A 22,010-nucleotide genomic window follows, 5' to 3' on the forward strand; every position below is an offset into this window, starting at 1 on the left:
GTAAGGTAGGGGAGAATATAGAACAGCCAGGCATAGCCATTGACTGGCCACACACAAAAATAAACCATTATTTTTGCAGAAGCAAGACCTGTACTGGTAATCTCAATCAGTTGGACAACTGCATGTAACAACGTTCTCATCCATTTGTGTGCTTTGCACTTTTGACTTTACATGCAGTAACCTTAAAACTGACATGAATGTGGAGTAAATGGACACGCAGCTCATTAGTTTGAAGTGACTTTCATCCAACCTTGCCGACACAGCAACACTGAAAAGTGAATCTCATGTTTTGCCACTAGACAGACAAAAAAAATTGTATGCAGCGTGTTCCAACACGTTTGCTCAATGGCACTGGTCTGATAGACTGGTTATTCAAGTATCATAAATTAGTGCCTTCAAAAAGTATTCAGACCCCTTTACTTTTTCCAAATTGTTACATTACAGGCTAATTCTAAAATTGATTAAATAATAAAATGTCCTCAGCAATATGCACATAATACCCCATACTGACAAAGTGAAAACAGTTTAGACATTTTGGTAAATATATTAAAAAGAAAAAACAGAAATACCTTATTTACATAAGCATTCAGACCCTTTGCTATGAGACTCGAAGTTGAGCTCTGGTGCATCCTGTTTCCATTGATCATCCTTGATATGCATCTAAAACTTGGGAGTCCACCTGTGGTAAATTCAATTGATTGGACATGATTTGGAAGGCACACACCTGTCTATATAAGGTCACACAGTTGACAGTGCATGTCAGAGCAAAAACCAAACCATGAGATCGAAGGAATTGTCGGTAGAGCAGTGCATGTCAGAGGAAAAACCAAACCATGAGATCGAAGGAATTGTCGGTAGAGCTCCGAGACAGGAATGTGTCGAGCAACAGATCTGGGGAAGGGTATCAAAAAAATGCCTGCAGCATTGAAGGTCCCCAAGAACACAGTGGCCTCCATCATTCTTAAATGGAAGAAGTTTGGAACCACCAAGACTCTTCCTAGAGCTGGCCGCCCGGCCAAACTGAGCAATTGGGGGAGAAGTGCCTTGGTCAGGGAGGTGACCAAGAACCCAATGGTCACTCTGACAGAGCACTAGAGTTTCTCTGTGGAGATGGGAGAACCTTCCAGGACAACCATCTCTGCAGCACTCCACCAATCAGGCCTTTATGGTAGATTGGCCAGACGGGAGTCACTCCTCAGTAAAAGGCACGAGAGCTCGCTTGGAGTTCGCCAAAAGGCATTTAAAGACTCTCAGACCATGAGAAACAAGATTATCTGGCCTGATGAAACAAAGATTAAACTCTTTGGCCGGAATGCTAAGCGTCAGGTCTGGAGGAAACCTGGCACCATCCCTACAGAGAATGGTGGTGGCAGCGTCATCCTATGGCAATGTTTTTCAGCAGCGGGGACTGGGTAGACTAGTCAGGATCGAGGGAAAGATGAACAGAGCAAAGTACAGAGAGATCCTTGATGAAAACCTTCTCCAGAGCGCTCAGGACCTCAGACTGGGGCGAAGGTTCTCCTTCCAAAACGACATCACCCCTAAGCACACCCAAGACAACGCAGGAGTGGCTTCGGGACAAGTCTCTGAATGCCCTTAAGTGGCCCAGCAAGAGCCTGGACTTGAACCCGATTGAACATCTATGGAGACCTGAAAATAGCTGTGCAGCAACACTCCCCGTCCAACCTGTCAGAGCTTGAGAGGATCTGCAGAGAAGAATTGGAGAAACTCCCCAACTACAGGTGTGCCAAGTTTGTAGCGTCATACCCAAGAAGACTCAATCGCTGCCAAAGGTGCTTCAAGAAAGTACTGAGTAAAGGGTCTGAATACTTATGTAAATGTGTTATTTTAGTTTATTTACTTGCTTTGTCATTATAGGGTGTTGTGTGTAGATTGATGAGGGAAATAAAAAAATATTTAAAATAAGGCTGTAATGTAACGTGGAAAAAGTCAAGGAGTCTGAATACTTTCTGAAGGCACTGTATCTAAGCTGATAAAAACAGTCATATGATTTTCCCTCCACCAGCAACAACCAGTCTGCATGGACACAGAAATAAAGACATTTCAAATACAAAGTGTATGTTACAGAATATTTTATTATGAACAACTAGACAGGATCTTAGCGGACATAGCGCTGTATAGGTTGCAGAAAGCAGAGAAACATCCCCATGCCCCGCTGGACGAGACAGACTTAACTATCTCTGATGATCTTGGTCAATTTGTGGATCTTTGTCTTGGTGGACATGTCCACATACTTATCCCCAATGCTGACAATCATACCGCCCAGGATGGAGGTGTCAGACTGGAGGGAAAAGCAAAATAACACAGGAAGTTAAAGCACCAGTCGACACCATAGCAATGTATGCGACTGGATATCAGCATTTTCTTGTTTAGTGCTAGCCTTACAGTCCTAAACCATTGCATCTACCTTAAATTAAGTACCAAAAAAGCCTTATTGTGCCATAGAGGGCACGAATTGAGTATGGCCTCACCTTAGTCTCTAGTATGAGAGTCTCTCCCTTTGTCAGGAAGCCGTTCAGAGCCACCTTCAGATCTGCCAGGTTAGCCTCATCCAGGGGCTGTTATACACACAAACAAAAATATCAAATCAAATGCTACAATAACTGATATGGAACTTGGATTGACAACCATATACCAGGGGTTCTCAAACTTTTTGGGGCCGCGGACCCCTTTTGTGACAGCAAACTCCTCAGGGATGCCCTCATAATGGTGCGGCAGGTAGCCTAGTGGTTAGAGCGTTGGTGGTTGGTGGATCAAATCCCCGAGCTAACAAGGTAAAAATCTGTCGTTCTGCCCCTGAACAAGGCAGTTAACCCACTGTTCCTAGGACATCATTGTGAATAAGAATTTGTTCTTAACTGACTTGCCTAGTTAAATAAAGGTAAAAAAAAAAAAAATCAATCAGAATATCTCATGTGAGATAAAAACATTATACAAAACAGTATACAATCTGTCAGATTTTATATCTAGCCTGTAAACTACAGAAAAGGTTCTTTTTAACGCTTTCATATATCTTTCATGTATCATATATCTGCTACATAATTTATGTTAGATCATTTTTTTGACGGAATGTTGGTGTGCCGCAGCGATGCGTCTCTCCAACAGCACCCCGGAGAAGCGAGCTGGGATTGGACAAGCAAAATATTTTGCGCACCTGCCTTTGACCAAGTGGGCACTGCTTATCACAGGGCGGCATCAGTACTCAACTAAAAAGCTCACCTAAACAATGAAATTGTCATTGTTTTTGGCAGAATTATGTGAGGTTTTATTTATGTGGTGTTGTTGGAGGTGCGTCTTGGTCAGTTTAACTCAGAAAATGCCACCCTCGTTAATCTGCCGCCACAGGCGGACGCCTAATCCCATTTAATGAGCGGGCCGGCCGTGCATTTATGTTTAACACAATAAGTATTGAGTTGTATATACCAAAATGTATAGTTGGTGGAGTACTGTGGATACCAATAGCGCTGTGAGCCTGCCAGACCCATGTTGCCCAGGGTTAAAGACAAACATGAATTTCCTGTGTTTTATATACAGTTACACACTATGGAGGTTGGAATAATGTGAAATTGTGAAAATATTATAAATGCCCTTTTAGTGTAAGAGCTGTTTGAAAAGACAGCCTGAAATTTCAGCCTGTTTTGGTGGGAGGGATTTCCATGGTGACATCACCATGCGGTAAATGAGTTAAGAAACAGAGTTTCAAATCTCTCTGCCAATAACAGCAATTTTTTTCATTTTCCCCTCCCCACTCAAAGCACTCTGACAGTCCAATGTTCTCTCTAAGCTGCGCGTACACGCAGTAGCCCCGAGACTGCCACGCAGCTTCCCCAGGACTGCTGTGCAGAAATATTAGCCCACAGAGAGAAAACACGAGATTGAACTTGACTCAACTTTCTAGAGCAGTGGTCACCAAGGCATTCCTAGTTGATCGCCAAACATTTTTTTTATTAGTCTCGGGCTGTTGGTGGTAGGTACACCTGATAGTGAGTTATTAGCCCAGTTATAAATCAGCAATAGGGTCGTGATTGCTTCCTACAAGAGCACAAAACGTGTATAGTTCTAGAAAAGAGAGTCAGGTAGAGGTTTTTTTCCGTCTTAAAGGGGAAGTGCTGTATTTTGAAATAGCTTATTCAAGCCTAAGTAGCCAATAGGCAGAGGTTAGAATAATTTGTCTGATTCTCTAATAATGGAATGGGAATAATAATTAATTGTATTTTGTAAAGTGGTTTCTTGCATCAAACAACATTTTCAGTCACCTTGTCTGAAGGACAAGTGGATAAACAGTTTACTGTCAAGTCCTGCATGATTTTTTCTTCTCATGCAATGTAGGCCTACATTGAACACCAGACATTGGCTGCTACTGTAGGCTGAATGATAGAACAGCTATTTCCATGTTAAAATGTTTATGATCAAATAGCCACAGTAGCCTACATGGCCATTGTGAAAACTAATTTAAAGCGGGTACAGCCTCAGTGTTCACAAACGTGCGCCAGAAGTTCCACAGAATTTTCACAACGTTTGAGTTTGCACCCAGCAGACCTGAAATTTGCTGTTGTTAGTAATATTCATAAAAAACAAAATAATTAGAGAATGGCAAAAGCGTACAAAGCTGTCATCAAGGCAAAGGGTGGATACTTTGAAGAATCTCAAATATAAAATATATTTTGATTTAACACTTTTTTGCTTACTACATGATTCCATGTGTGTCATTTCATAGTTTTGATGTCTTCAATATTATTCTACAACGTAGAAATGAGTAAAAAATAAAGAAAAACCCTGGAATGAGTAGGTGTTTCCAAACTTTTGACTGGTACGGTATATATTTTGTGATCTTGGCCGTGGAACCCCTGTAGTACGACCCGACTGAGAACCCATGCCATATACAACAAGTGTGTGTGTGTCACCGTACATGTGCTGTGGTGACAGTGCAGATGACCTCGCCACGGTGAGCGCTCATCATTTTTGCAAAGGCACCAATGACATCTGCGGTCAGGGTCAGGCGGCCATTATCTGCCAACACAGCTAAGGGAGGAGAGAGGAGGACAATGAAACCACGTTAGCCTAGCCAGTAGACACAAGTAACTAACATTTTCACTAATTGCATTTGCATCATAATTTGCATGAACTAACATTAGTAAGGGTGAGGATGTTCTCATAACAATAGCCAAAATACTCTTAAAGGACTCTTTCCTATTCTCTCATTTGCATCACTAGCTAATTAAGATCACTTGTGAGCAGCAAACAATACTCTTAGCTGACATTTACTTCACATTCATGATTACAACTAAACGATCAAAAGGTATGGCGTGACATCCATAATGATTTTTCCATTTTAACGTTTCAAACGGTTAAGAGGGACAGAAAACACGGAAAGGAAGACGAGCAGGAGTTTGGTAGATGAGTCTTGACAGCAGAACAACAACGTTATCCTCCACAAACCTGCCCCATTTCATTTTCTTACACAACAGCAGTCTCCAGAACAAGAGTGGCATGTGCAGTATAACTTAGTAAGGCTGGGCAACTCACTGATGAGGTTAACTGTGATTGGGGAGAGATTTGCCTTAGTCATGGCAGCACCGAAGTACTTCAGCTTGAGGCTGCGCTTGACATGGGGGTTCATCACGATACTGGACAGCTTGGGGTCCTTGATCAGAGACTGACGGAGAAGGAAAAGACAGAAAGAGAAAGGAAGCTGGTCAAAAAGTATATTGTGGCCACAGACAGTGCCAAACAGACAAATGTATGGTTTCCCACAACTGGCTGTGATTGGGAGTCCCATAGGGCGTCGCACAATTGACCCAGCATCGTCTGTTTGGTCGGTGTAGGCCGTCATTGTAGATAAGAGTTTGTTCTTAACTGACTTGCCTAGTTAAATAAAGGTAACACAGTTCCCTCAAACTCAACTCTGGACCTTGAAGCCAGCTCCACTGCGTATTTTCATTTTTCTTTAATATGGGACTGATTAAGACCTGGGAAACCAGGTGGGTGGAATTAATCATCAGGTAAAACAGAAAACCAACAGGCTCCGTACCTCGTAGGGTAAGAGTTGAATAGCCATGCCAAAGTTAATAGAGTGTATAAACATTACACACTTGTGGCCAGACTGAGGACTAAGACAGGAGACAGAGGTGCAGTGGATAACTTACTGACAACGTGCACATCTCCTTCTCTACTTGTTCCAGTTTCTTCTGCTTGCTGGCAGCAGAGAACAGGGCTGTGGCATAGCGGCCTCCGACCCCATACACGTCGATGGGGGGCTAGAATAGAAAACGGACACAAAAATAAGCTATAAAACTACTATTTATTTGAATCACAAAGCCAATGACATTACTCAAGCTGTGGCGTGCGTCATTGACTTAATATTACACTGATCAGAGGACATGGGCAGTACTTCATTTATTCTTACCCTGATCAAAGCTTGTCGAAGAACTGAAGTGCTTAACTTACGCACCTGCAGAAGGAAAGAGATCGTAATCAACCAATGACTATCTTCATAAGTGACGTCTGGAGTGCCGTAGGAAGTTAGTGTTGGTTTGCTTGACCACATTTTCTACAATAAAGTTGTCATTCGCATGGCGATAATAATAACTCTGTCTTATGGACGTTGGACAATATTTAACAGTAATGCCATCGGTTCGTAGGAAAATGCCCAACAAACGTAGATAGCTATCCAGCCAGGTACCTAACAATGTTGATGAAGTTAGCCGGCTGTCGTTAGCTTGCCAGCGGGCTTGTCAAGTTCATGCCAGCATGCAAGGCCTCGCGTATTCTGTGTTGAAAACACATTCTGCGCGATATCAAAACAATGCACATTGATCTGTTTTGTCCTTGTTAATAATCTAAATACATTCTCAAATTAAAAACAGAGCCGTAGATCGCATAACATTCTTGTTTTTTAGAAAGTCATACCTGCAGCCCGAGTCCTAAAGCTGCCATGTTCTCCTGCGACTGTGTAGGTCAAAACTTCTGCGCATGACAGCCTGTCACACAAAGTACGTAAATTCAGAAACGAGAAGCATTACGGGAAACGTAGTTCATATGTCAATAAGCGGAAATGTATTTCCTCGACCTAAAAAACGAGGAAGTGGAAATTCACTGTCCTCGTCAGCAGACAAGCAAACAACTTAGTTGCGTGGATAAACATGTGGGGCCAGCATTTCTCTACACCTGCAATCACATCTGCTATGTGCATGAGACCAATAACATTTGATTTGATTTTGATTTAATTTGAATATTTTTTTTTTTTTAGCAAAGCCAATTATAGTACTTATCAGGTTCTCAAGTTTCAATATTAGGCCTATTTTATTAAAACATGAGCTCAGCTTTATATAAAGCTTCTAAGTGCATTTTTGCTGATATCACCTCAGGTATGTATTGACACAGGCCTGGTTGTCCCAGCATCACCTGTACGAAGATACTGTGCGACTGTGTCAGTGTGTAGTTTACAGGGTCTGTGTAATTTGATGCCCATTGTTGAGGCATTTGCATTTCATTGTGCTCCTCCTACATTCTCACAGGTGAGCAGTGACACAGCCTTGGTGGTTTCTCCAGACCCATCTTGTGCACCTTCCACCATACTAAAACAAATGCCTATTGTCACTTCTGTGTGTGCAGAACTGAAGGGTTTATCCTTGCATGTACAGTAGGCCACCTATTGAGATGAAGGTATAATTTTGGTAGTCTTAAATGTGTCTCATCCTACATCAGACAAACAGAGCCTATTTATCAGAGAGAATGACAGGAGCTATTCACTGACTTCATCTTCTATAAATTCCTCCAAATCAAATTGTATTGGTCACATACACATATTTAGCAGATGTTATTGCATATTGAAATGCTTGTGTATCGTATCCAGGTCTCTTCTAGGCTAGCCTACTAGCTGATATAGGACTACCTCTGTGGCCAAGTAGGCTATTGAAGCCCCTCACAATGTAAATTGATGTAAATGATGGAAGCACTGAATGGAAGACCCAGCGGTCACTGCATTGTGTTATTGAGACTATAAATAACTTTAATAATTAAACATAAAAGCAATGTCAAATATCTCCCCATGTTAGGCTATGCCATTGCATTCTAGATAGATCCACGAGTTGTAGCCTGTTTGGAGGGTGGAGTGGGGTCACATTGCCAGACTTGTGACACTTGTGACATCAGACACATGTGCAATAGGACTAGGCTTAATGAGGATGCACATTTCTGAAAAGTTTAACACCTTGAAGGGAGATTACAAGGGTTTTAAAAGTGCATATATCCAATAGTGTGAGTTTCCAGATTGTTCTGTTATTATGCAACTGTTAAAGCTGATTAACCAGCAGGATCTCCTGCCCAGTCAGTTAATTAGGCAAAGTGGGGTTTCTTTCTGGCAATTTCCACCCAAGTAGGCTAACAGGTTGAACGTCATGAGGCAAACCAATCCCCTGTTTAAAAACAAAAACAAAGGTTAATTTACAGTAGTATGCAAAAGTAGCTTGTTCCTCAAAACAATACGGTATTTTAAAATTAGAACAATAACCAATGGGCGTGTTGCGACCGAAGCCATCCGAAACGTCACACGTGTATTACACGTGTAGGGCGTGGCATAGGAGGAAGAAGCGGAGTCGATGCTTATAAAGCCTAGGTACCTTGTCCTATTCAGTCACCTGTGTGCTATTACACTTAACTGCTCGGAAACAGAGCATACGGGAGGACAAAATACGAATTGTCGCTACATCGGAAGGACTGACGCAGGACGAGACACATATCTACTGTCGCTAGAGAAGCAGACTCACAGTCAAATCCTCAACTTGTGGATTGATGTAGTCAGTAGCTACATTATAACGTAATGGGAATGGTGAGTGTGCATTTTTGTTATGACCGCCCGTTTTAAATTGTAGCCTGGAGAATGCGGTAATGGGTGCTAAAAAAGCAGAGAATGGACAAGCGATGGAGAAAAGAAAAAGCAGGTCGAGCACTTAATTCACTATTTTATTGAACCCAGAATGCATGGAATGTAAATGAATGTAGGCTACTAGGTCAGGGTCAAAGACTATTCTTTTTGACGAATTCAACCACACATTTTGCTCAATACTACGAGGCTACACACCCTCCTTGGCAATGTGGACAATGCGTGCGCTTTCTTTCTAGAATATTCCTTTGCCGCTGTATCATTGGTTGTGGTGCGTGCCACATGTCTTGATGGTGCTTTGACAACAATGCCCTGATCCCATATCTCCGGTATCGTTTCATGTTGATACAGTACCTCCTCAAACGGTCAGCTCCCGAGTCCATTTTTATCATCAGGGGGCATCTTGTCTAGAACATGTCACCTTGTGGCTGACAGCTGTATGGGTAGCCTATCTATTCACACCACCTTGTAATACAAGTCTTACAATAGATTGATATTACTACATCACATGCGTTATAGCCTACCTGTCTGTTTTAAGCCTTTTTAAAGAACATTATAAGACATTCTAAATTCTCATACATGCTCATAACAAGTAATAAAGTATTAAGGTTTTCAAGTGTTTCTAAGACAGTGAAGGCATTGGAACCCTCTTCTCAACCCTCAATTGATTTGTAGTATAGCATAACTTTGGCCAGGACATATGCAAACGTTTCTGTTCCATTGAACAACCGTTTTTGTTGTTTTAGAAGGGTCTGCTGGCGACATGTAGTCCAATGAACACGGAGCTGAAGAGACAAAGAGTTATTTTAGTGCAAGGGGCAGGGATAGGGCGGACGGTTGGATTTATGCCAGCACGTGATGAGGGCTGAAATCACTAAATATGTAAACTACAGGCGGGAAGAATGACCGCTGTGTGCGGGTGGACAAGAAGAGTGATTGTCTTGGAGCATGTTGGATCAGGACAGTTCTCTTACAGTTCTGTTAGTGTAGGATATTGAGGCCGATCATGTTTGAGGTTGGTTGATGCTAAGTGATGTTGAGATGATGATGATGCTAAAACTGACCAGAGAAATAGCCATCTAAAATATCATATTGTCTAGTAAATAATTTACAAAGCTTGGCTCGGGATAATGAGTTCAGCTGCAATGGTCGGGGGATTATGTAATCATAATGCATCTAAGTCATGATTGAAATTGTATTTATTATTACATTTCGAATTACAATAACAAAAAAAGGACATAACTATATGTATATTTTCTCTAAAGAAACATAAAATGACTAAAGTCTGGGGTTACAATTGTATAAACCTATGATAGAGTTGTAAAAATGTATTGCATTTGGGGACATATTTCATTTTTTTTTTTGTGGATGTAAAATTTACCCGATAATGAAGAAATTAACGACTAATTCAGTAGTTTTGTTTTTATTTGAATAATAATGTATTACGTATTTCATTGTAAATACATGGGTCTTATTAAATAAATAAATAATGTAATTACTTGCTCCAAAACAACTTCAGAGTCACACTCATAAAAATGTGTTTAATAGTTTCCCCTTTATCACAGAAAAGGCATATGTCCTCTAAAGCCATGCATTTAGACAAGTTATTGCAAAGGTATATTTTGTGCAAGATTTTAAAGTGAATTTCTTTTACTTTATTTTATATACAAAATTTGTGAGGGAGAAACCAAACCTTCTTTAATTCAATTTCAGTAATATATGCATTTCAGAAGAATTTCCCTCTAGGAGAGATCTTGTTCTTGGAGTTAAAAAGTTATCTTAAGAATGTATTATTACATTTGTTGTCCAGCAGGGGGAAACCTTCTAACAAGTTGTGCATCAATCGTGACATGTTCTCCAAAATACAAATGATATTTCATTAATTGAGTAAATCCTGAAGGTATTTCTTTGCATATAGAATTCAATTCTTTATAATGTATATATGTTTCCAAGAACTTTCTATAAGATAGTATATTTCCTTCTTTTTCAAATAAATCAAGCACAAATATAATATTTATTTCAAACCACTTCGGGAAGAACAAATACTTGTTTTTTAACAACAATACCTTTGTTGTTCCACAGAAGTGTTTTGTGTGGGGATAAGTTGTGGATATAACATACTTTCAGGCTAAAAGGGCTTGTTCATGAAATTTGGACAGTTTGATGGGTTATTTTGCTGGATAGTAGTTGCACTTCCACAAAAATTGAAGACCAGCCATTTTCATAAAAATATGACAGGGAATGAAGTATCCCTATAGATTCAGAGCTAAGCATGCATCTTTTTTAAATGTAGTTTACTTTAAAGGTATTGTTGATATCAATTCAATCTAGTACTTCAAGCCCACCATCAGCTCTTTTGTTTGATATGATTGATTTCTTAAATTTGTTTATTTTTCTATATAATGTCTATGAAAGTTTTGTTTATCAGGCTGGTTTGATCAGCTACAAATAGGGATAGAGCAGGGAAGACAACGTGACAGACCCTCTTTGGACAATAAAACCCTTCCAATAGAGGTCAAGCTGGAGCCAGTTATTAAAGATGGATTTTTTTGTCTTTAATCTCTTGAATGAAATTGAGATGCTGACGGACAATATGGTTTTTCGCCACGTGCTCCCCTAAATATTTCAGTCTTTCACTGGAATATTCTCAATAGATTGGTAATTTGAGTTACATATGGACACTATTTATCATTTATTTAAATTAAGTTCCAGACCAGAAGCTGAAGAGAATGATTTGATAATAAGTTTAATAGCAACTTGATCCTTGTCTTTTAGAAACAGAGCTGTACCATCTGCTAACTGAGATTTGTTTTGGTTTTTTTCAAATATTGAAATACCTTTTAATTCAGAGTTGTTTAAAATGCAACTAAAAGGAATAAGAAAGCTGAAACAGGGCAACCCTGGAGTGCACTATGGTGAATATTAAATATTTTAGATGTGTTACGATGAATCATATTAGAAATATTATCTTTATAAAACATATTGATAACAGAGAAAAAGCTAGGCCCAAAACCAAAAGTGTACAACGAATGTTTTAGGAATTTGTGTTCTATTGTATCAAATGATTACAAAAGTCGAGGAATAAAATAATAACCTCGGAGTCAATTGAATCAGTGTAATCAATCAAGTCTGAAACTAACCTAATGTTACAGCTGATGTGGCGACTTTTCATGAAACCACTTTGGGTTTTAATTAATAAGGTGGTTTTGACCCATTTTTTAAGTCTATTAGCATATGCTAAAGTTATCAATTTATATGTAATAATGTAATGGGTCTCAAATTATCTATGAAAAGGGAATCTTTATCAGGTTTTGGTATTAAGGAAATAACCCCTTATTTCGTGGTAGTAATCATTCATCTCACCCATAGCTAGGCATTCTTGGAACATGTTGAATACTGGTCCCTCTAAATGATCCCAAAAGTGTAAATAAAATTCCACACAAAGACCATCTGTTCCAAGTGCTTTACCCTTCTTCATATATTTAAGAGCATTTCTCATTTCTAGTATAGAAAACGTATCTTCACATATGGATTTAAACTCATCAGATATAATTGGAACATGGACATGTTTGACAAAATGTTCAGATTCAATCTAGTTCAAATTAGATTTATACAGATTTTCATGAAAATAATACACAAAGTTACAGATTATCTTAGGGTTTTGAACATGATGCAAAAAATGCTAATATCGGTCCCACGACTTGAATGGGTTTTGTTCTACAAATGCAAAAATGTTAACATGTGGAAACAGAGCCAGGAAATCTAAACCAAAGCATGGATTGCTGTCATATCTTGTCCATAGACTGCTTACAGGGTAAGAAAATTGTTAGGCTACAAAGGCATTTTTGTTCTCTTTTCACATGAACTGAGCTGCTAGACTTTTTAGTTTCTTACATGACATCATTAGTTTGCTTTGAAGCTCTGATAGGGGCATTGCTCTTTCTCTTTTGGTTTAGCCAATAGTTAGAGATTAGAGTGGGGGCTAAAGACAAAGTTACTGTGATTTGTAAATTTATGTTACCATGCTCAGTTTAATTCACCTGTTCAAGCTCTCCCCCGCCCTCCTTTGTTCTGGGTAACCTCAGAGAATAATATTGACGTATACGCTGATTTGGTGAGTGAGTTTATAAGGAAGTGTATATGAGATGTTGTACCCACTGACTATTTAAACCTACCCTAACCAGAAACCGTGGATAGATGGTGACATTTGCGTAAAACTGAAAGCGCGAACCACTGCATTTAACCATGGAAAGGCGACTGGGAATATGGCCGAATACAAACAGTGTAGTTATTTCCTCCGCAAGGCAAGCAAAATGTGAGTATAGAGATAAAGTCGAATGGCAATTTAATGGCTCAGACACGAGACGTATGCGGCAGGGTCTACAAAAAGGAAAACCAGCCACGTCACGGACACCGACGTCTTGCTTCCAGACAAACTAAACACCTTCTTTGCCCGCTTTGAGGATAATACAGCGTCACTGACGCGGCCCGCTACCAAGGACTGTGTGCTCTCCTTCTCCGTGGCCGATGTGAGTAAGACATTTAAACGTGTTAACCCTCGCAAGGCTGCCGGCCTTGATGGCATCCCTAGCCGCATCCTCAGAGCATGCGCAGACCAGCTGGCTGGTGTGTTTACAGACATATTCAATCTCCCTATCCCAGTCTGCTGTCCCCACATGCTTTTTTCCTATACCCAAGAAAGCAAAGATAACTGAACTAAATGACAATCGCACTGTAGCACTCACTTCTGTCATCATGAAGTGCTTTGAGAGACTAATCAAGGATCATATCACCTCCACCTTACCTGTCACTTCACCTAGACCCACTTCAATTTGCTTACCGCCCCAATAGGTCCACAGACAATGCAATTGCCTGCACACTCCCCTATCCCATCTGGACAAGAGGAATACTTATGTAAGAATGCTGGTCATTGACTACATCTCAGCATTCAACACCATAATACCCTCCGAGCTCATCATTAAGCTTGATGCCCTGGATCTCAACCCCACCCTGTGCAGTTTGGTCCTGGACTTCCTGACAGGCCACCCACAGGTGGTGAAGGTAGGAAACAACATTTCCGCTCTGCTGATCCTCAACACTGCGGCCCCACAAGGGTGCGTGCTCAGCCCCCTCCTGTACTCCCTGTTCACCCATGACTGCATGGCCATTCATGCCTCCAGCTTAATCATCAAGTTTGCAGACGACACAACAGTAGTAGGCTTTATTACCAACAACGAGACAGTCTACAGGGAGGAGGTGAGGGCTCTCGGAGTGCGGTGTCAGAAAAATAACTTCAACAAAACAAAGGAGATCGTGGAGTTCAGGAAACAGCAGAGGGAACACCCCCATATCCACATCGACGGGACAGCAGTTCCCGTTCAGGAGGCTGAAGAAATTTGGCTTGTCACTTAAAACCCTCACAAACTTTTACAGCTGCACAATTGAGAGCATCTTGTCATGCTGTATCACCGACTGATACGGCAACTGCACCGCCCACAACCACTGGACTCTCCAGAGGGTGGTGCGGTCTGCACAACGCATCACTGGGGTCAAGCTACCTGCCCTCCAGGTCACCTACAGCACACGATGTCACAGGAAGGCCAAAAAGATCATCAAGGACAACAACCACCCGAGCCACTGCCTGTTCACCCCGCTATCATCCAGAAGGCGAGGTCAGTACAGGTGCATCAAAGCTGGGACCGAGAGAGAAGCTGTTTTTCAATCTCAAGGCCATCAGACTGTTAAACAGCCATCACTAGCACAGAGAGGCTGCTGCCTACATACAGACTTGAAATCATTGGCCACTTTAATAGATGGAACACTAGTCACTTTAATAATGTTTACATATCTTGCATTACTCATCTCATATGTGTATATACTGTATTCTATACTATCTATCACATCTTAGCCTATGCTGCTCTGTCATTGCTCATCCATATATTTATATATTCTTATTCCATTCCTTTACTTAGATTTGTGTGTATTAGGTATATGTTGTGGAAACTAGAAGCACAAGCATTTCGCTACACTCACAATAACATCTGCTAACCATGTGTATGTGACCAGTAAAATCTGATCTGATTTTTGTGTTTTCTCAGAAATTTTGCCTCCGAGGTCTTGTATAAATGTGTGTGTCACCTTCCTCACTTCCTGTCGAACAAGGGCTCTAATCAAGTGTTTTGTCTTTACTGTCTTGCAGGAATGTAAATTCTAGGCTATACTAGACTGGAGGCCTGCAGCATCCTCCTTTAAAACTGGAGCGTCCTCAGTGCTGGTAGATTCTCCTCCGAACGCACACACCCCTAGTGAATTTGACCAGACAGTGGATACTACAGCGTCCATGCAGACAGCAAACCAAAGGATAGTGTTTTTATTGCCCTTCTGTTACTTTAAACCTTGACTTTGACTTTTGCAGGGTTTGAAAGGAGTTTTTCATCAGTTTTGAACGAGTAGTTCTGTTTAGCACTCGCTATGGGTACTGGTGTCATGGAGGCAGCGGACATAACTGTGGTGGCTCTGTACTTCATCCTGGTGCTGGGCATCGGGTTCTTCGCCATGTGGAAGTCCAACCGCAGCACGGTGAGTGGATACTTCCTGGCGGGACGCTCCATGACATGGGTGGTGATCGGAGCGTCGCTGTTTGTCAGTAACATTGGCAGTGAACACTTCATAGGCCTGGCGGGGTCGGGAGCAGCCAGCGGCTTTGCTGTGGGAGCATGGGAGTTTAACGCTCTTCTCCTGCTGCAGCTGCTGGGTTGGGTGTTCATACCTGTGTATATCCACTCTGGGGTGTACACCATGCCGGAGTACCTTTCCAAACGCTATGGAGGCAATAGGCTAAAGGTGTACTTTGCTGCCCTTTCTGTGCTGCTCTATATCTTCACCAAGATCTCTGTGGACTTATATGCCGGGGCGCTTTTCATCCAGGAGTCGTTGGGCTGGAACCTCTATCTGTCCATCATCCTGCTCATCAGTATGACCGCAGTGCTTACAGTCACCGGTGGCCTGGTCGCAGTCATGTACACGGACACCCTCCAGGCCGTGCTGATGATCGGTGGAGCTCTCAGTCTGACCATCATCAGCCTGATCAAGGTCGGCGGTCTTGAAGGGGTTCGGACCAAGTACATGCTAGCTGTCCCAAATGTAACAGCTATCCTGGCCAGTGGGAACTTCACCTACTCAGCTTCCTGCCGCATTGAGCCCAAGCCAGATTCCCTGCGGCTCCTCCGGGGTCCGCTGGACGAGGATATCCCCTGGCCTGGCTTCCTTCTGGGCCAAACCCCAGCCTCCATCTGGTACTGGTGTGCTGACCAGGTCATCGTCCAGAGGGTGCTGGCTGCTAAGAACATTGCCCATGCCAAGGGCTCCACGCTGATGGCTGGCTTCCTGAAGGTCCTACCCATGTTCATTATCGTTATCCCCGGGATGATCTCCCGGATCTTGTTTGCAGACGAGATAGCCTGCATTGGGCCAGAGCACTGCCTGGCCGTTTGCGGCTCTAAGGCGGGTTGCTCCAATATCGCGTATCCGCGGCTGGTCATGTCAGTGATGCCCATGGGACTGCGAGGGCTGATGATGGCTGTGATGATTGCAGCTCTCATGAGTGATCTGGACTCCATCTTTAACAGCGGTAGCACCATCTTCACCCTGGACATCTACCAGAGCGCAAGGCGTAGTGCATCCCAGAAAGAGCTACTGTTGGTGGGCCGGCTGTTCGTGGTGTTCATGGTGGTCATTAGTATCGCTTGGATCCCTGTCATCATCGAGATGCAGGGTGGCCAGATGTATCTCTACATACAGGAAGTAGCTGGATACCTGACCCCGCCCATCGCCGCCCTCTTCCTGCTGGGTGTGTTCTGGAAGCGTTGCAATGAAAGAGGTGCATTCTGGGGCGGTATGACCGGATTCGTGCTGGGTACCACCCGGCTGATTCTGGCATTTATTTATCGCGAGCCTCCCTGTGACCAGCCAGACGACAGGCCTTTCTTCATCACACATGTCCACTACATGTATGTGGCTGCTGGGCTGTTCTGGGTGTCTGGACTGGTGGCTGTGGTCGTCAGTCTCTGCACCCCTCCTCCGGATGAGGAGCAGATTCGCACCACCACATTATGGGGCCTGCGTAACATTGGAAAGCTTCCCCCCAAAGACCGTGAGGAGATGTACAAGCTGACGGATAAGAGCCACGTGCAGTTGAGTGGGAATGGAGGCCTCTATAAGGATCTGCCCCCAGACATCTGTAGAGCTAGGTGTCTAGATGGGGAGGACGTTACGTTGCTAACGCCACCTAATGACCATGACCCCGCGACCCCCAGCGCAGAGACAACCCCGGGAACAACTCCAGCAACGCCCGCCATCCAGTTTGATAATGGTCACGCAGGGCTCATTCATGCAGAGGAAGGCTGTTGTGGGGAGGGTGGGAGGGGCATGCGTCTGTTGGAGTGGTTTTGTGGGTTTAAAGAAGCAGCATACAATGCCCATCCCAAAAGGACAGAAGAGGACGAGAGAGCCGTCATAGAGATGCTGTACGAGCCACCCAGAACCAAACTGCTGCTCAACTGTGGACTGTTTCTGGTCTGCTCGTTGGGAATATTCCTGTTTGTCTACTTCTCTCTATAGAATGGACCAAATTAACGGTTGTTGGGGATTGTTTCAAAGGCATAGTTACAATTTTCTGAGATTTGATGTGAATCTGACGATTCACTGAGCTTTTTGAAATCTTTCTTTCGAAATGATTGAAGCTTCTCCCCCTTGTCACATTAAAATAATCAAACTCCAAAGCACTTTGTGGTCTCCTAATAGTGTTCTTCAGATTTTCCATATACTTCTATGTTACTGTATGATTACTAGATGCTTACCAGCATATGTGAATAAGATGAAGTATGAATTCCTTGTTTATTAGAGATTATTAGTCTGCTTCTGTGTTTATTCCAAAGCCCTTTTGTGATTCTTTGTAGGGCAATTTTAAGAAACCTGCTCAAGGCCTTTTTGTTATAATACAGTACCTACGGAAAGTATTCAGACCCCTTGACTTTTTCCACATTTTGTTAGGTAACAGCCTTATTCTAAAATGAATGAAATATTTTTTTTCCTCAATCTACACAATTCCCCCTAATGACAAAGCAAAAACAGTTTTTTTGAGAGAAAAAATTCAAAACAAATTAATTTAAAAAATGCTATATCACATTTGCGTAAGTATTCAGACCCTTTACTCTTTGGCAGCGATTACAGCCTTGAGTATTCTTCGGTATGATGCTACAAGTTTGGCACACTTGTATTTGGGAAGTTCTCCCCATTCTTCTCTGCAGATCCTCTCAAGCTCTGTCAGGTTGGATGGGGAGCATTGATTTACAGCTATTTTCAGGTCTCTCCAGAGATGTTCGATTGGGTTCAAGTCCGGGCTCTGGCTGGGCCACTCAAGGACATTCATAGACTTGTCCCAAAGCCACTCCTGCGTTGTCTTGGCTGTGTGCTTAGGGTCGTTGTCCTGGTGGAAGGCTAACCTTTGACTCAACCTGCTCCAGAAGACCTCAGACTTTCATCAAAGATCTCTCTCTGTACTTTTCTCTGTTCATCTTTCACCCGATCCTGACTACTCTCCCTGTTCCTTACGCTGAAAAACATCCCCACGGCATGATGCTACCACCATCATGCTTCACCGTAGGGATAGTGACAGGTTTCCTCCAGACGTGACGCATAGCATTCAGGCCAAAGAATTCAATCTTGGTTTCATCAGACCAGAGAATCTTCTTTCTCATGGTCTGAGTCCTTCAGGTTCCAAGCGGGCTGTCATGTGTCTTACTGAGAACTGGCTTCCGTCTGGCCACTCTACCATAAAGGCCTGATTGGTGGAGTGCTGCGGAGATGATTGTCCTTCTGGAAGGTTCTCCCATCTCCACAGAGGAACTCTGGAGCGCTGTGAGCGTGACCATCGGGTTCTTGTTCACCTCCCAGATCAACGCCCATCTCCCCCGATTCCTCAGTTTGGTCAGGCGGCCAGCTCTAGGAAGAATCTTGGTGCTTCCACACTTCTTCCATTTAAGAATGATGGAGGCCACTGTTCTTGGGGACCTTCAATGCTGCAGAAATGTTTTGATACCCTTGACCTAGAGCTGTGCCTCGACACAATCCTGTCTCTGAGCTCTTAGCAATTCCTTCCACCTCATGGCATGGTTTTTGCTTTGACTTGCACTGTCAACTGTGGGACCTTTTTAGACGTGTGTGCCTTTCCAAATCATGTCCAATCAGTTGAATTTACCACAGGTGGACTCCAAGTTGTAGAAACATCTATGTATTAAATGAATTGTAAAAATCCTTAGCAATCTACACACAATAACCCATAACAAAGTTAAATATAAAAAACAGAAATACCTTATTTACATAAGAATTCAGACCCTTTGCTATGAGACTTGAAATTGAGCTCAGGTGCATCCTGTTTCCATTGATCATCCTTGAGATGTTTCTACAACTTGGAGTCCACCTGTGGTAAATTCAACTGATTGGACATGATTTGGAAAGGCACACACGTCTAAAAAGGTCCCACAGTTGACAGATCAATGGTGATCAATGGAAACAGGATGCACCTGAGCTCAATTTCAAGTCTCATAGCAAAGGGTCTGAATTCTTATGTAAATAAGGTATTTCTGTTTTTTATATTTAACTTTGTTATGGGTTATTGTGTGTAGATTGCTAAGGATTTTTACAATTCATTTAATACATTTTAGATTAAGGCTGTAAAGTAACAGAATTTGCAAGAAGTTAAGGGGTCTGAATCCTTTCTGAAGGCACTGTATATGCCATTTAGCAGACGCTTTTATCGAAAGCAAACCACGGTCATGCAAACATTTTACGTATTGGTGGGCCCGGGAGCAAGCGCCATGCTCTACCAACTGAGCTATGGAGGACCAACTGAAAGTTATGCAGGGACCATGCAGTGTTATGCAGGGGCCACCGCATAGTGACACTAAAGGTACCACCGTTAGATGGAGAATAAAACTGAAGTTATTTTATTCCTATTAGCTTTATACATTGTTTGCAAATGTGGTGTGGATATGGTGGTTGCAAATGCTTTGAGTTTTTACAAAAATATTTTTGTTTTCATGTTTGGACAGTTACTTTTTATTTACACTTCTTAAGAATACCTAGGTGAGTTGCTGTAGAGTAGATGTCAAAATAATTGTATTGTTAAATATAAAAATGTAAGTATATTTGACAATTGTTGACATGAGAATATCATTTTTTTGGTTTTTGCACTGTATTGTAGCATTGCAAAGAATTGAACATATCAATTAATGCTCATGGTTACACTTTCATAATGTGTTGTGTATGATTAGGCTAGCTACTGTTTGGAATTTCTCACGGTGTTTGAATAATGTTTTTTTTCTTCCAAGGTTAATGTCGTGAAATTGTTCAGTAAGCTACTTTGTTAACTTGGTGTTAAACCACACTAAAATCGAGCCCAGTTGTTGTTTTTTTATCTTTTGTTTACCCTTTTTATATATTCATGATATTGTTGCTGTATTTGAAATGGTTTATAATTTAATCTGATTTGAGCGTGTACTGTATTTCATAGAAACCTATTCTTGCCAAATGTGTCTTTGTGTGCAATGCTAAAGCAAATCAATAGCCTATCAATGGCGATTGACATGATTTTCAGGCGTGTTTTTTTTGTTTGTTGCAAATGTAGGCTTAGCTAACCATCCCCTGTTCCGAGTCTGATTAATGGAGGATTATTGTATATATCTCTGAGAATCAGGTAAAGACTGTATTGAGAAGAAGAGATTTGTATCTTTTTCTTAGAGAAATATATATAATGCTATTTTTACAGATTTTATTTTTTAGAAAGAAATCAACAAATAAAGTTCCTGTGGAAAATAATAAACTTGTGTTGAATGTCTTATTTTTATTGTTCTCACACATTAAAAGGGTATAAAAAAACATGGTTGTCTTCTGGAAAGTTCAAAATTCACTGTCTAACATGAATCCCTGGGGCTTAGGGCCTCCTATGTAACCCTGGGGCCTATTAATAATCTGTTCAAAAATTGGAGGGGATTGGATGATTCAAGGCTTCTTTACAGATGGTGCAGCCAAGGAGAAGGCCGGATCAGTTTCCCATAAATGTCTCTATCACCTCTTGCTTTCTCCCCACCGCCTGCATATCTTTCTCTATCATCCTCCACTGTCTCCACTCCCCCTCTGCAATTTTACACAGTAGTGTGACTTGCCTGACATATCCAGTAAAACTGCTTTTAAGTCAAACAAATTGCTTCATACTTTTTAAACATATAGAAAATGAATGTTCATTTTTACTCTTTACTCTAATTTTCTCTTCTAGCTTTGTGTGTATTCTCACTGTGGCACTGACACATTCCACTCAATACTTACTTACAGTCAATGGTAGAGATTTGGTATAAGAAGAGTCGGTATGAATGATGTTACATGGATCCATGAATGAACCGATAAAGGGCGAGAGGTAGCCTAGCGGTTAAGAGCGTTGGGCCAATAGCCGAATTCCCGAGCTGACGAGCTAAAAAAATATGCCGATGTGCCCTTGAGCAAGGCACTTAACCCTAATTGCTCCCGTAGGTCGCCCTGGATAAGAGCATCTGCTAAATGAGTCAAATGTAAGATAAGATGTAGCGTTGACTGCTGGACTGGCCATGAAAGAGATGAGCCAGTAAACACTAAAACACAAACACTCAGCCTCTCACAGTGAGCCACTCACAGGAAAACAGCCTGAGAGGCAAAACGTGCTCATTTCTCTCATTTGGGTTAATTGGGTTAACAAGGTACACTAATCTCAGCCATAAGTATGCGGTGATCAAGGTTTCTGTGAGTTGTGTCCTAATAAACAACGGGTCAACAGAAAAGGAACCGTGCATATGATTAACACCTCAATGTCCCACACTCATGATAAGACTGACTCAGAGAAGGGTCTAGTGTAGGCATCCGCAACTAGATTCAGCCTCGGGACTATTTTTTATTGAGCGGCTGGAACATAATTACAAATAATATGTAGACTGCAAATTGACCGCAAGAATCCCAAACAGATATAATTTTCACTAAAACATACTAATTTCAAACCTTGCTTACAATTGTATACGAT

The 22,010-nt window shown here is 41.8% G+C and overlaps 2 protein-coding genes across 2 annotated transcripts; one reads left to right on the plus strand and one right to left on the minus strand.

Moving 5' to 3' along the window:
• Positions 1 to 2,076: 2,076 nt before the first annotated feature.
• On the minus strand, positions 2,077 to 7,109 carry LOC139546466 (ATP synthase subunit O, mitochondrial-like). Its single transcript, XM_071354872.1, has 7 exons — positions 6,931 to 7,109; positions 6,428 to 6,472; positions 6,168 to 6,278; positions 5,548 to 5,677; positions 4,931 to 5,043; positions 2,493 to 2,579; positions 2,077 to 2,302 (listed from the first exon to the last, which is right to left on the minus strand). Exons 1-7 carry the CDS (start codon positions 6,955 to 6,957, stop codon positions 2,192 to 2,194), a joined length of 624 nt encoding a protein of 207 aa, XP_071210973.1. The 5' UTR covers positions 6,958 to 7,109; the 3' UTR covers positions 2,077 to 2,191.
• Positions 7,110 to 8,592: 1,483 nt separating this feature from the next.
• Positions 8,593 to 20,786, plus strand: LOC139546467 (sodium/myo-inositol cotransporter-like). Its single transcript, XM_071354873.1, has 2 exons — positions 8,593 to 8,851; positions 15,105 to 20,786. The coding sequence occupies exon 2, from the start codon at positions 15,377 to 15,379 to the stop codon at positions 17,522 to 17,524; it is 2,148 nt and encodes a 715-aa protein (XP_071210974.1). The 5' UTR covers positions 8,593 to 8,851; positions 15,105 to 15,376; the 3' UTR covers positions 17,525 to 20,786.
• Positions 20,787 to 22,010: the final 1,224 nt, after the last annotated feature.

Source organism: Salvelinus alpinus, chromosome 20 (genome assembly GCF_045679555.1).
Source record: "Salvelinus alpinus chromosome 20, SLU_Salpinus.1, whole genome shotgun sequence".
In the NCBI taxonomy this organism is placed as follows: domain Eukaryota; kingdom Metazoa; phylum Chordata; class Actinopteri; order Salmoniformes; family Salmonidae; genus Salvelinus; species Salvelinus alpinus.

What these genes read in the sequence shown, in the direction of transcription:
- LOC139546466 (XM_071354872.1), bottom strand. Translation starts at nt 6,957, where the DNA reads ATGGCAGCTTTAGGACTCGGGCTGCAG. An exon ending in CTTTAGGACTCGGGCTGCAG is followed by an intron (nt 6,473 to 6,930) that starts GTATGACTTTCT and finishes TTCCTTCTGCAG; the next exon opens with GTGCGTAAGTTAAGCACTTC. An exon ending in GCACTGTCACCACAGCACAT is followed by an intron (nt 2,580 to 4,930) that starts GTACGGTGACAC and finishes TGTGTATAACAG; the next exon opens with CCCCTGGATGAGGCTAACCT.
- LOC139546467 (XM_071354873.1), top strand. Translation starts at nt 15,377, where the DNA reads ATGGGTACTGGTGTCATGGAGGCAGCGGACATAACTGTGGTGGCTCTG.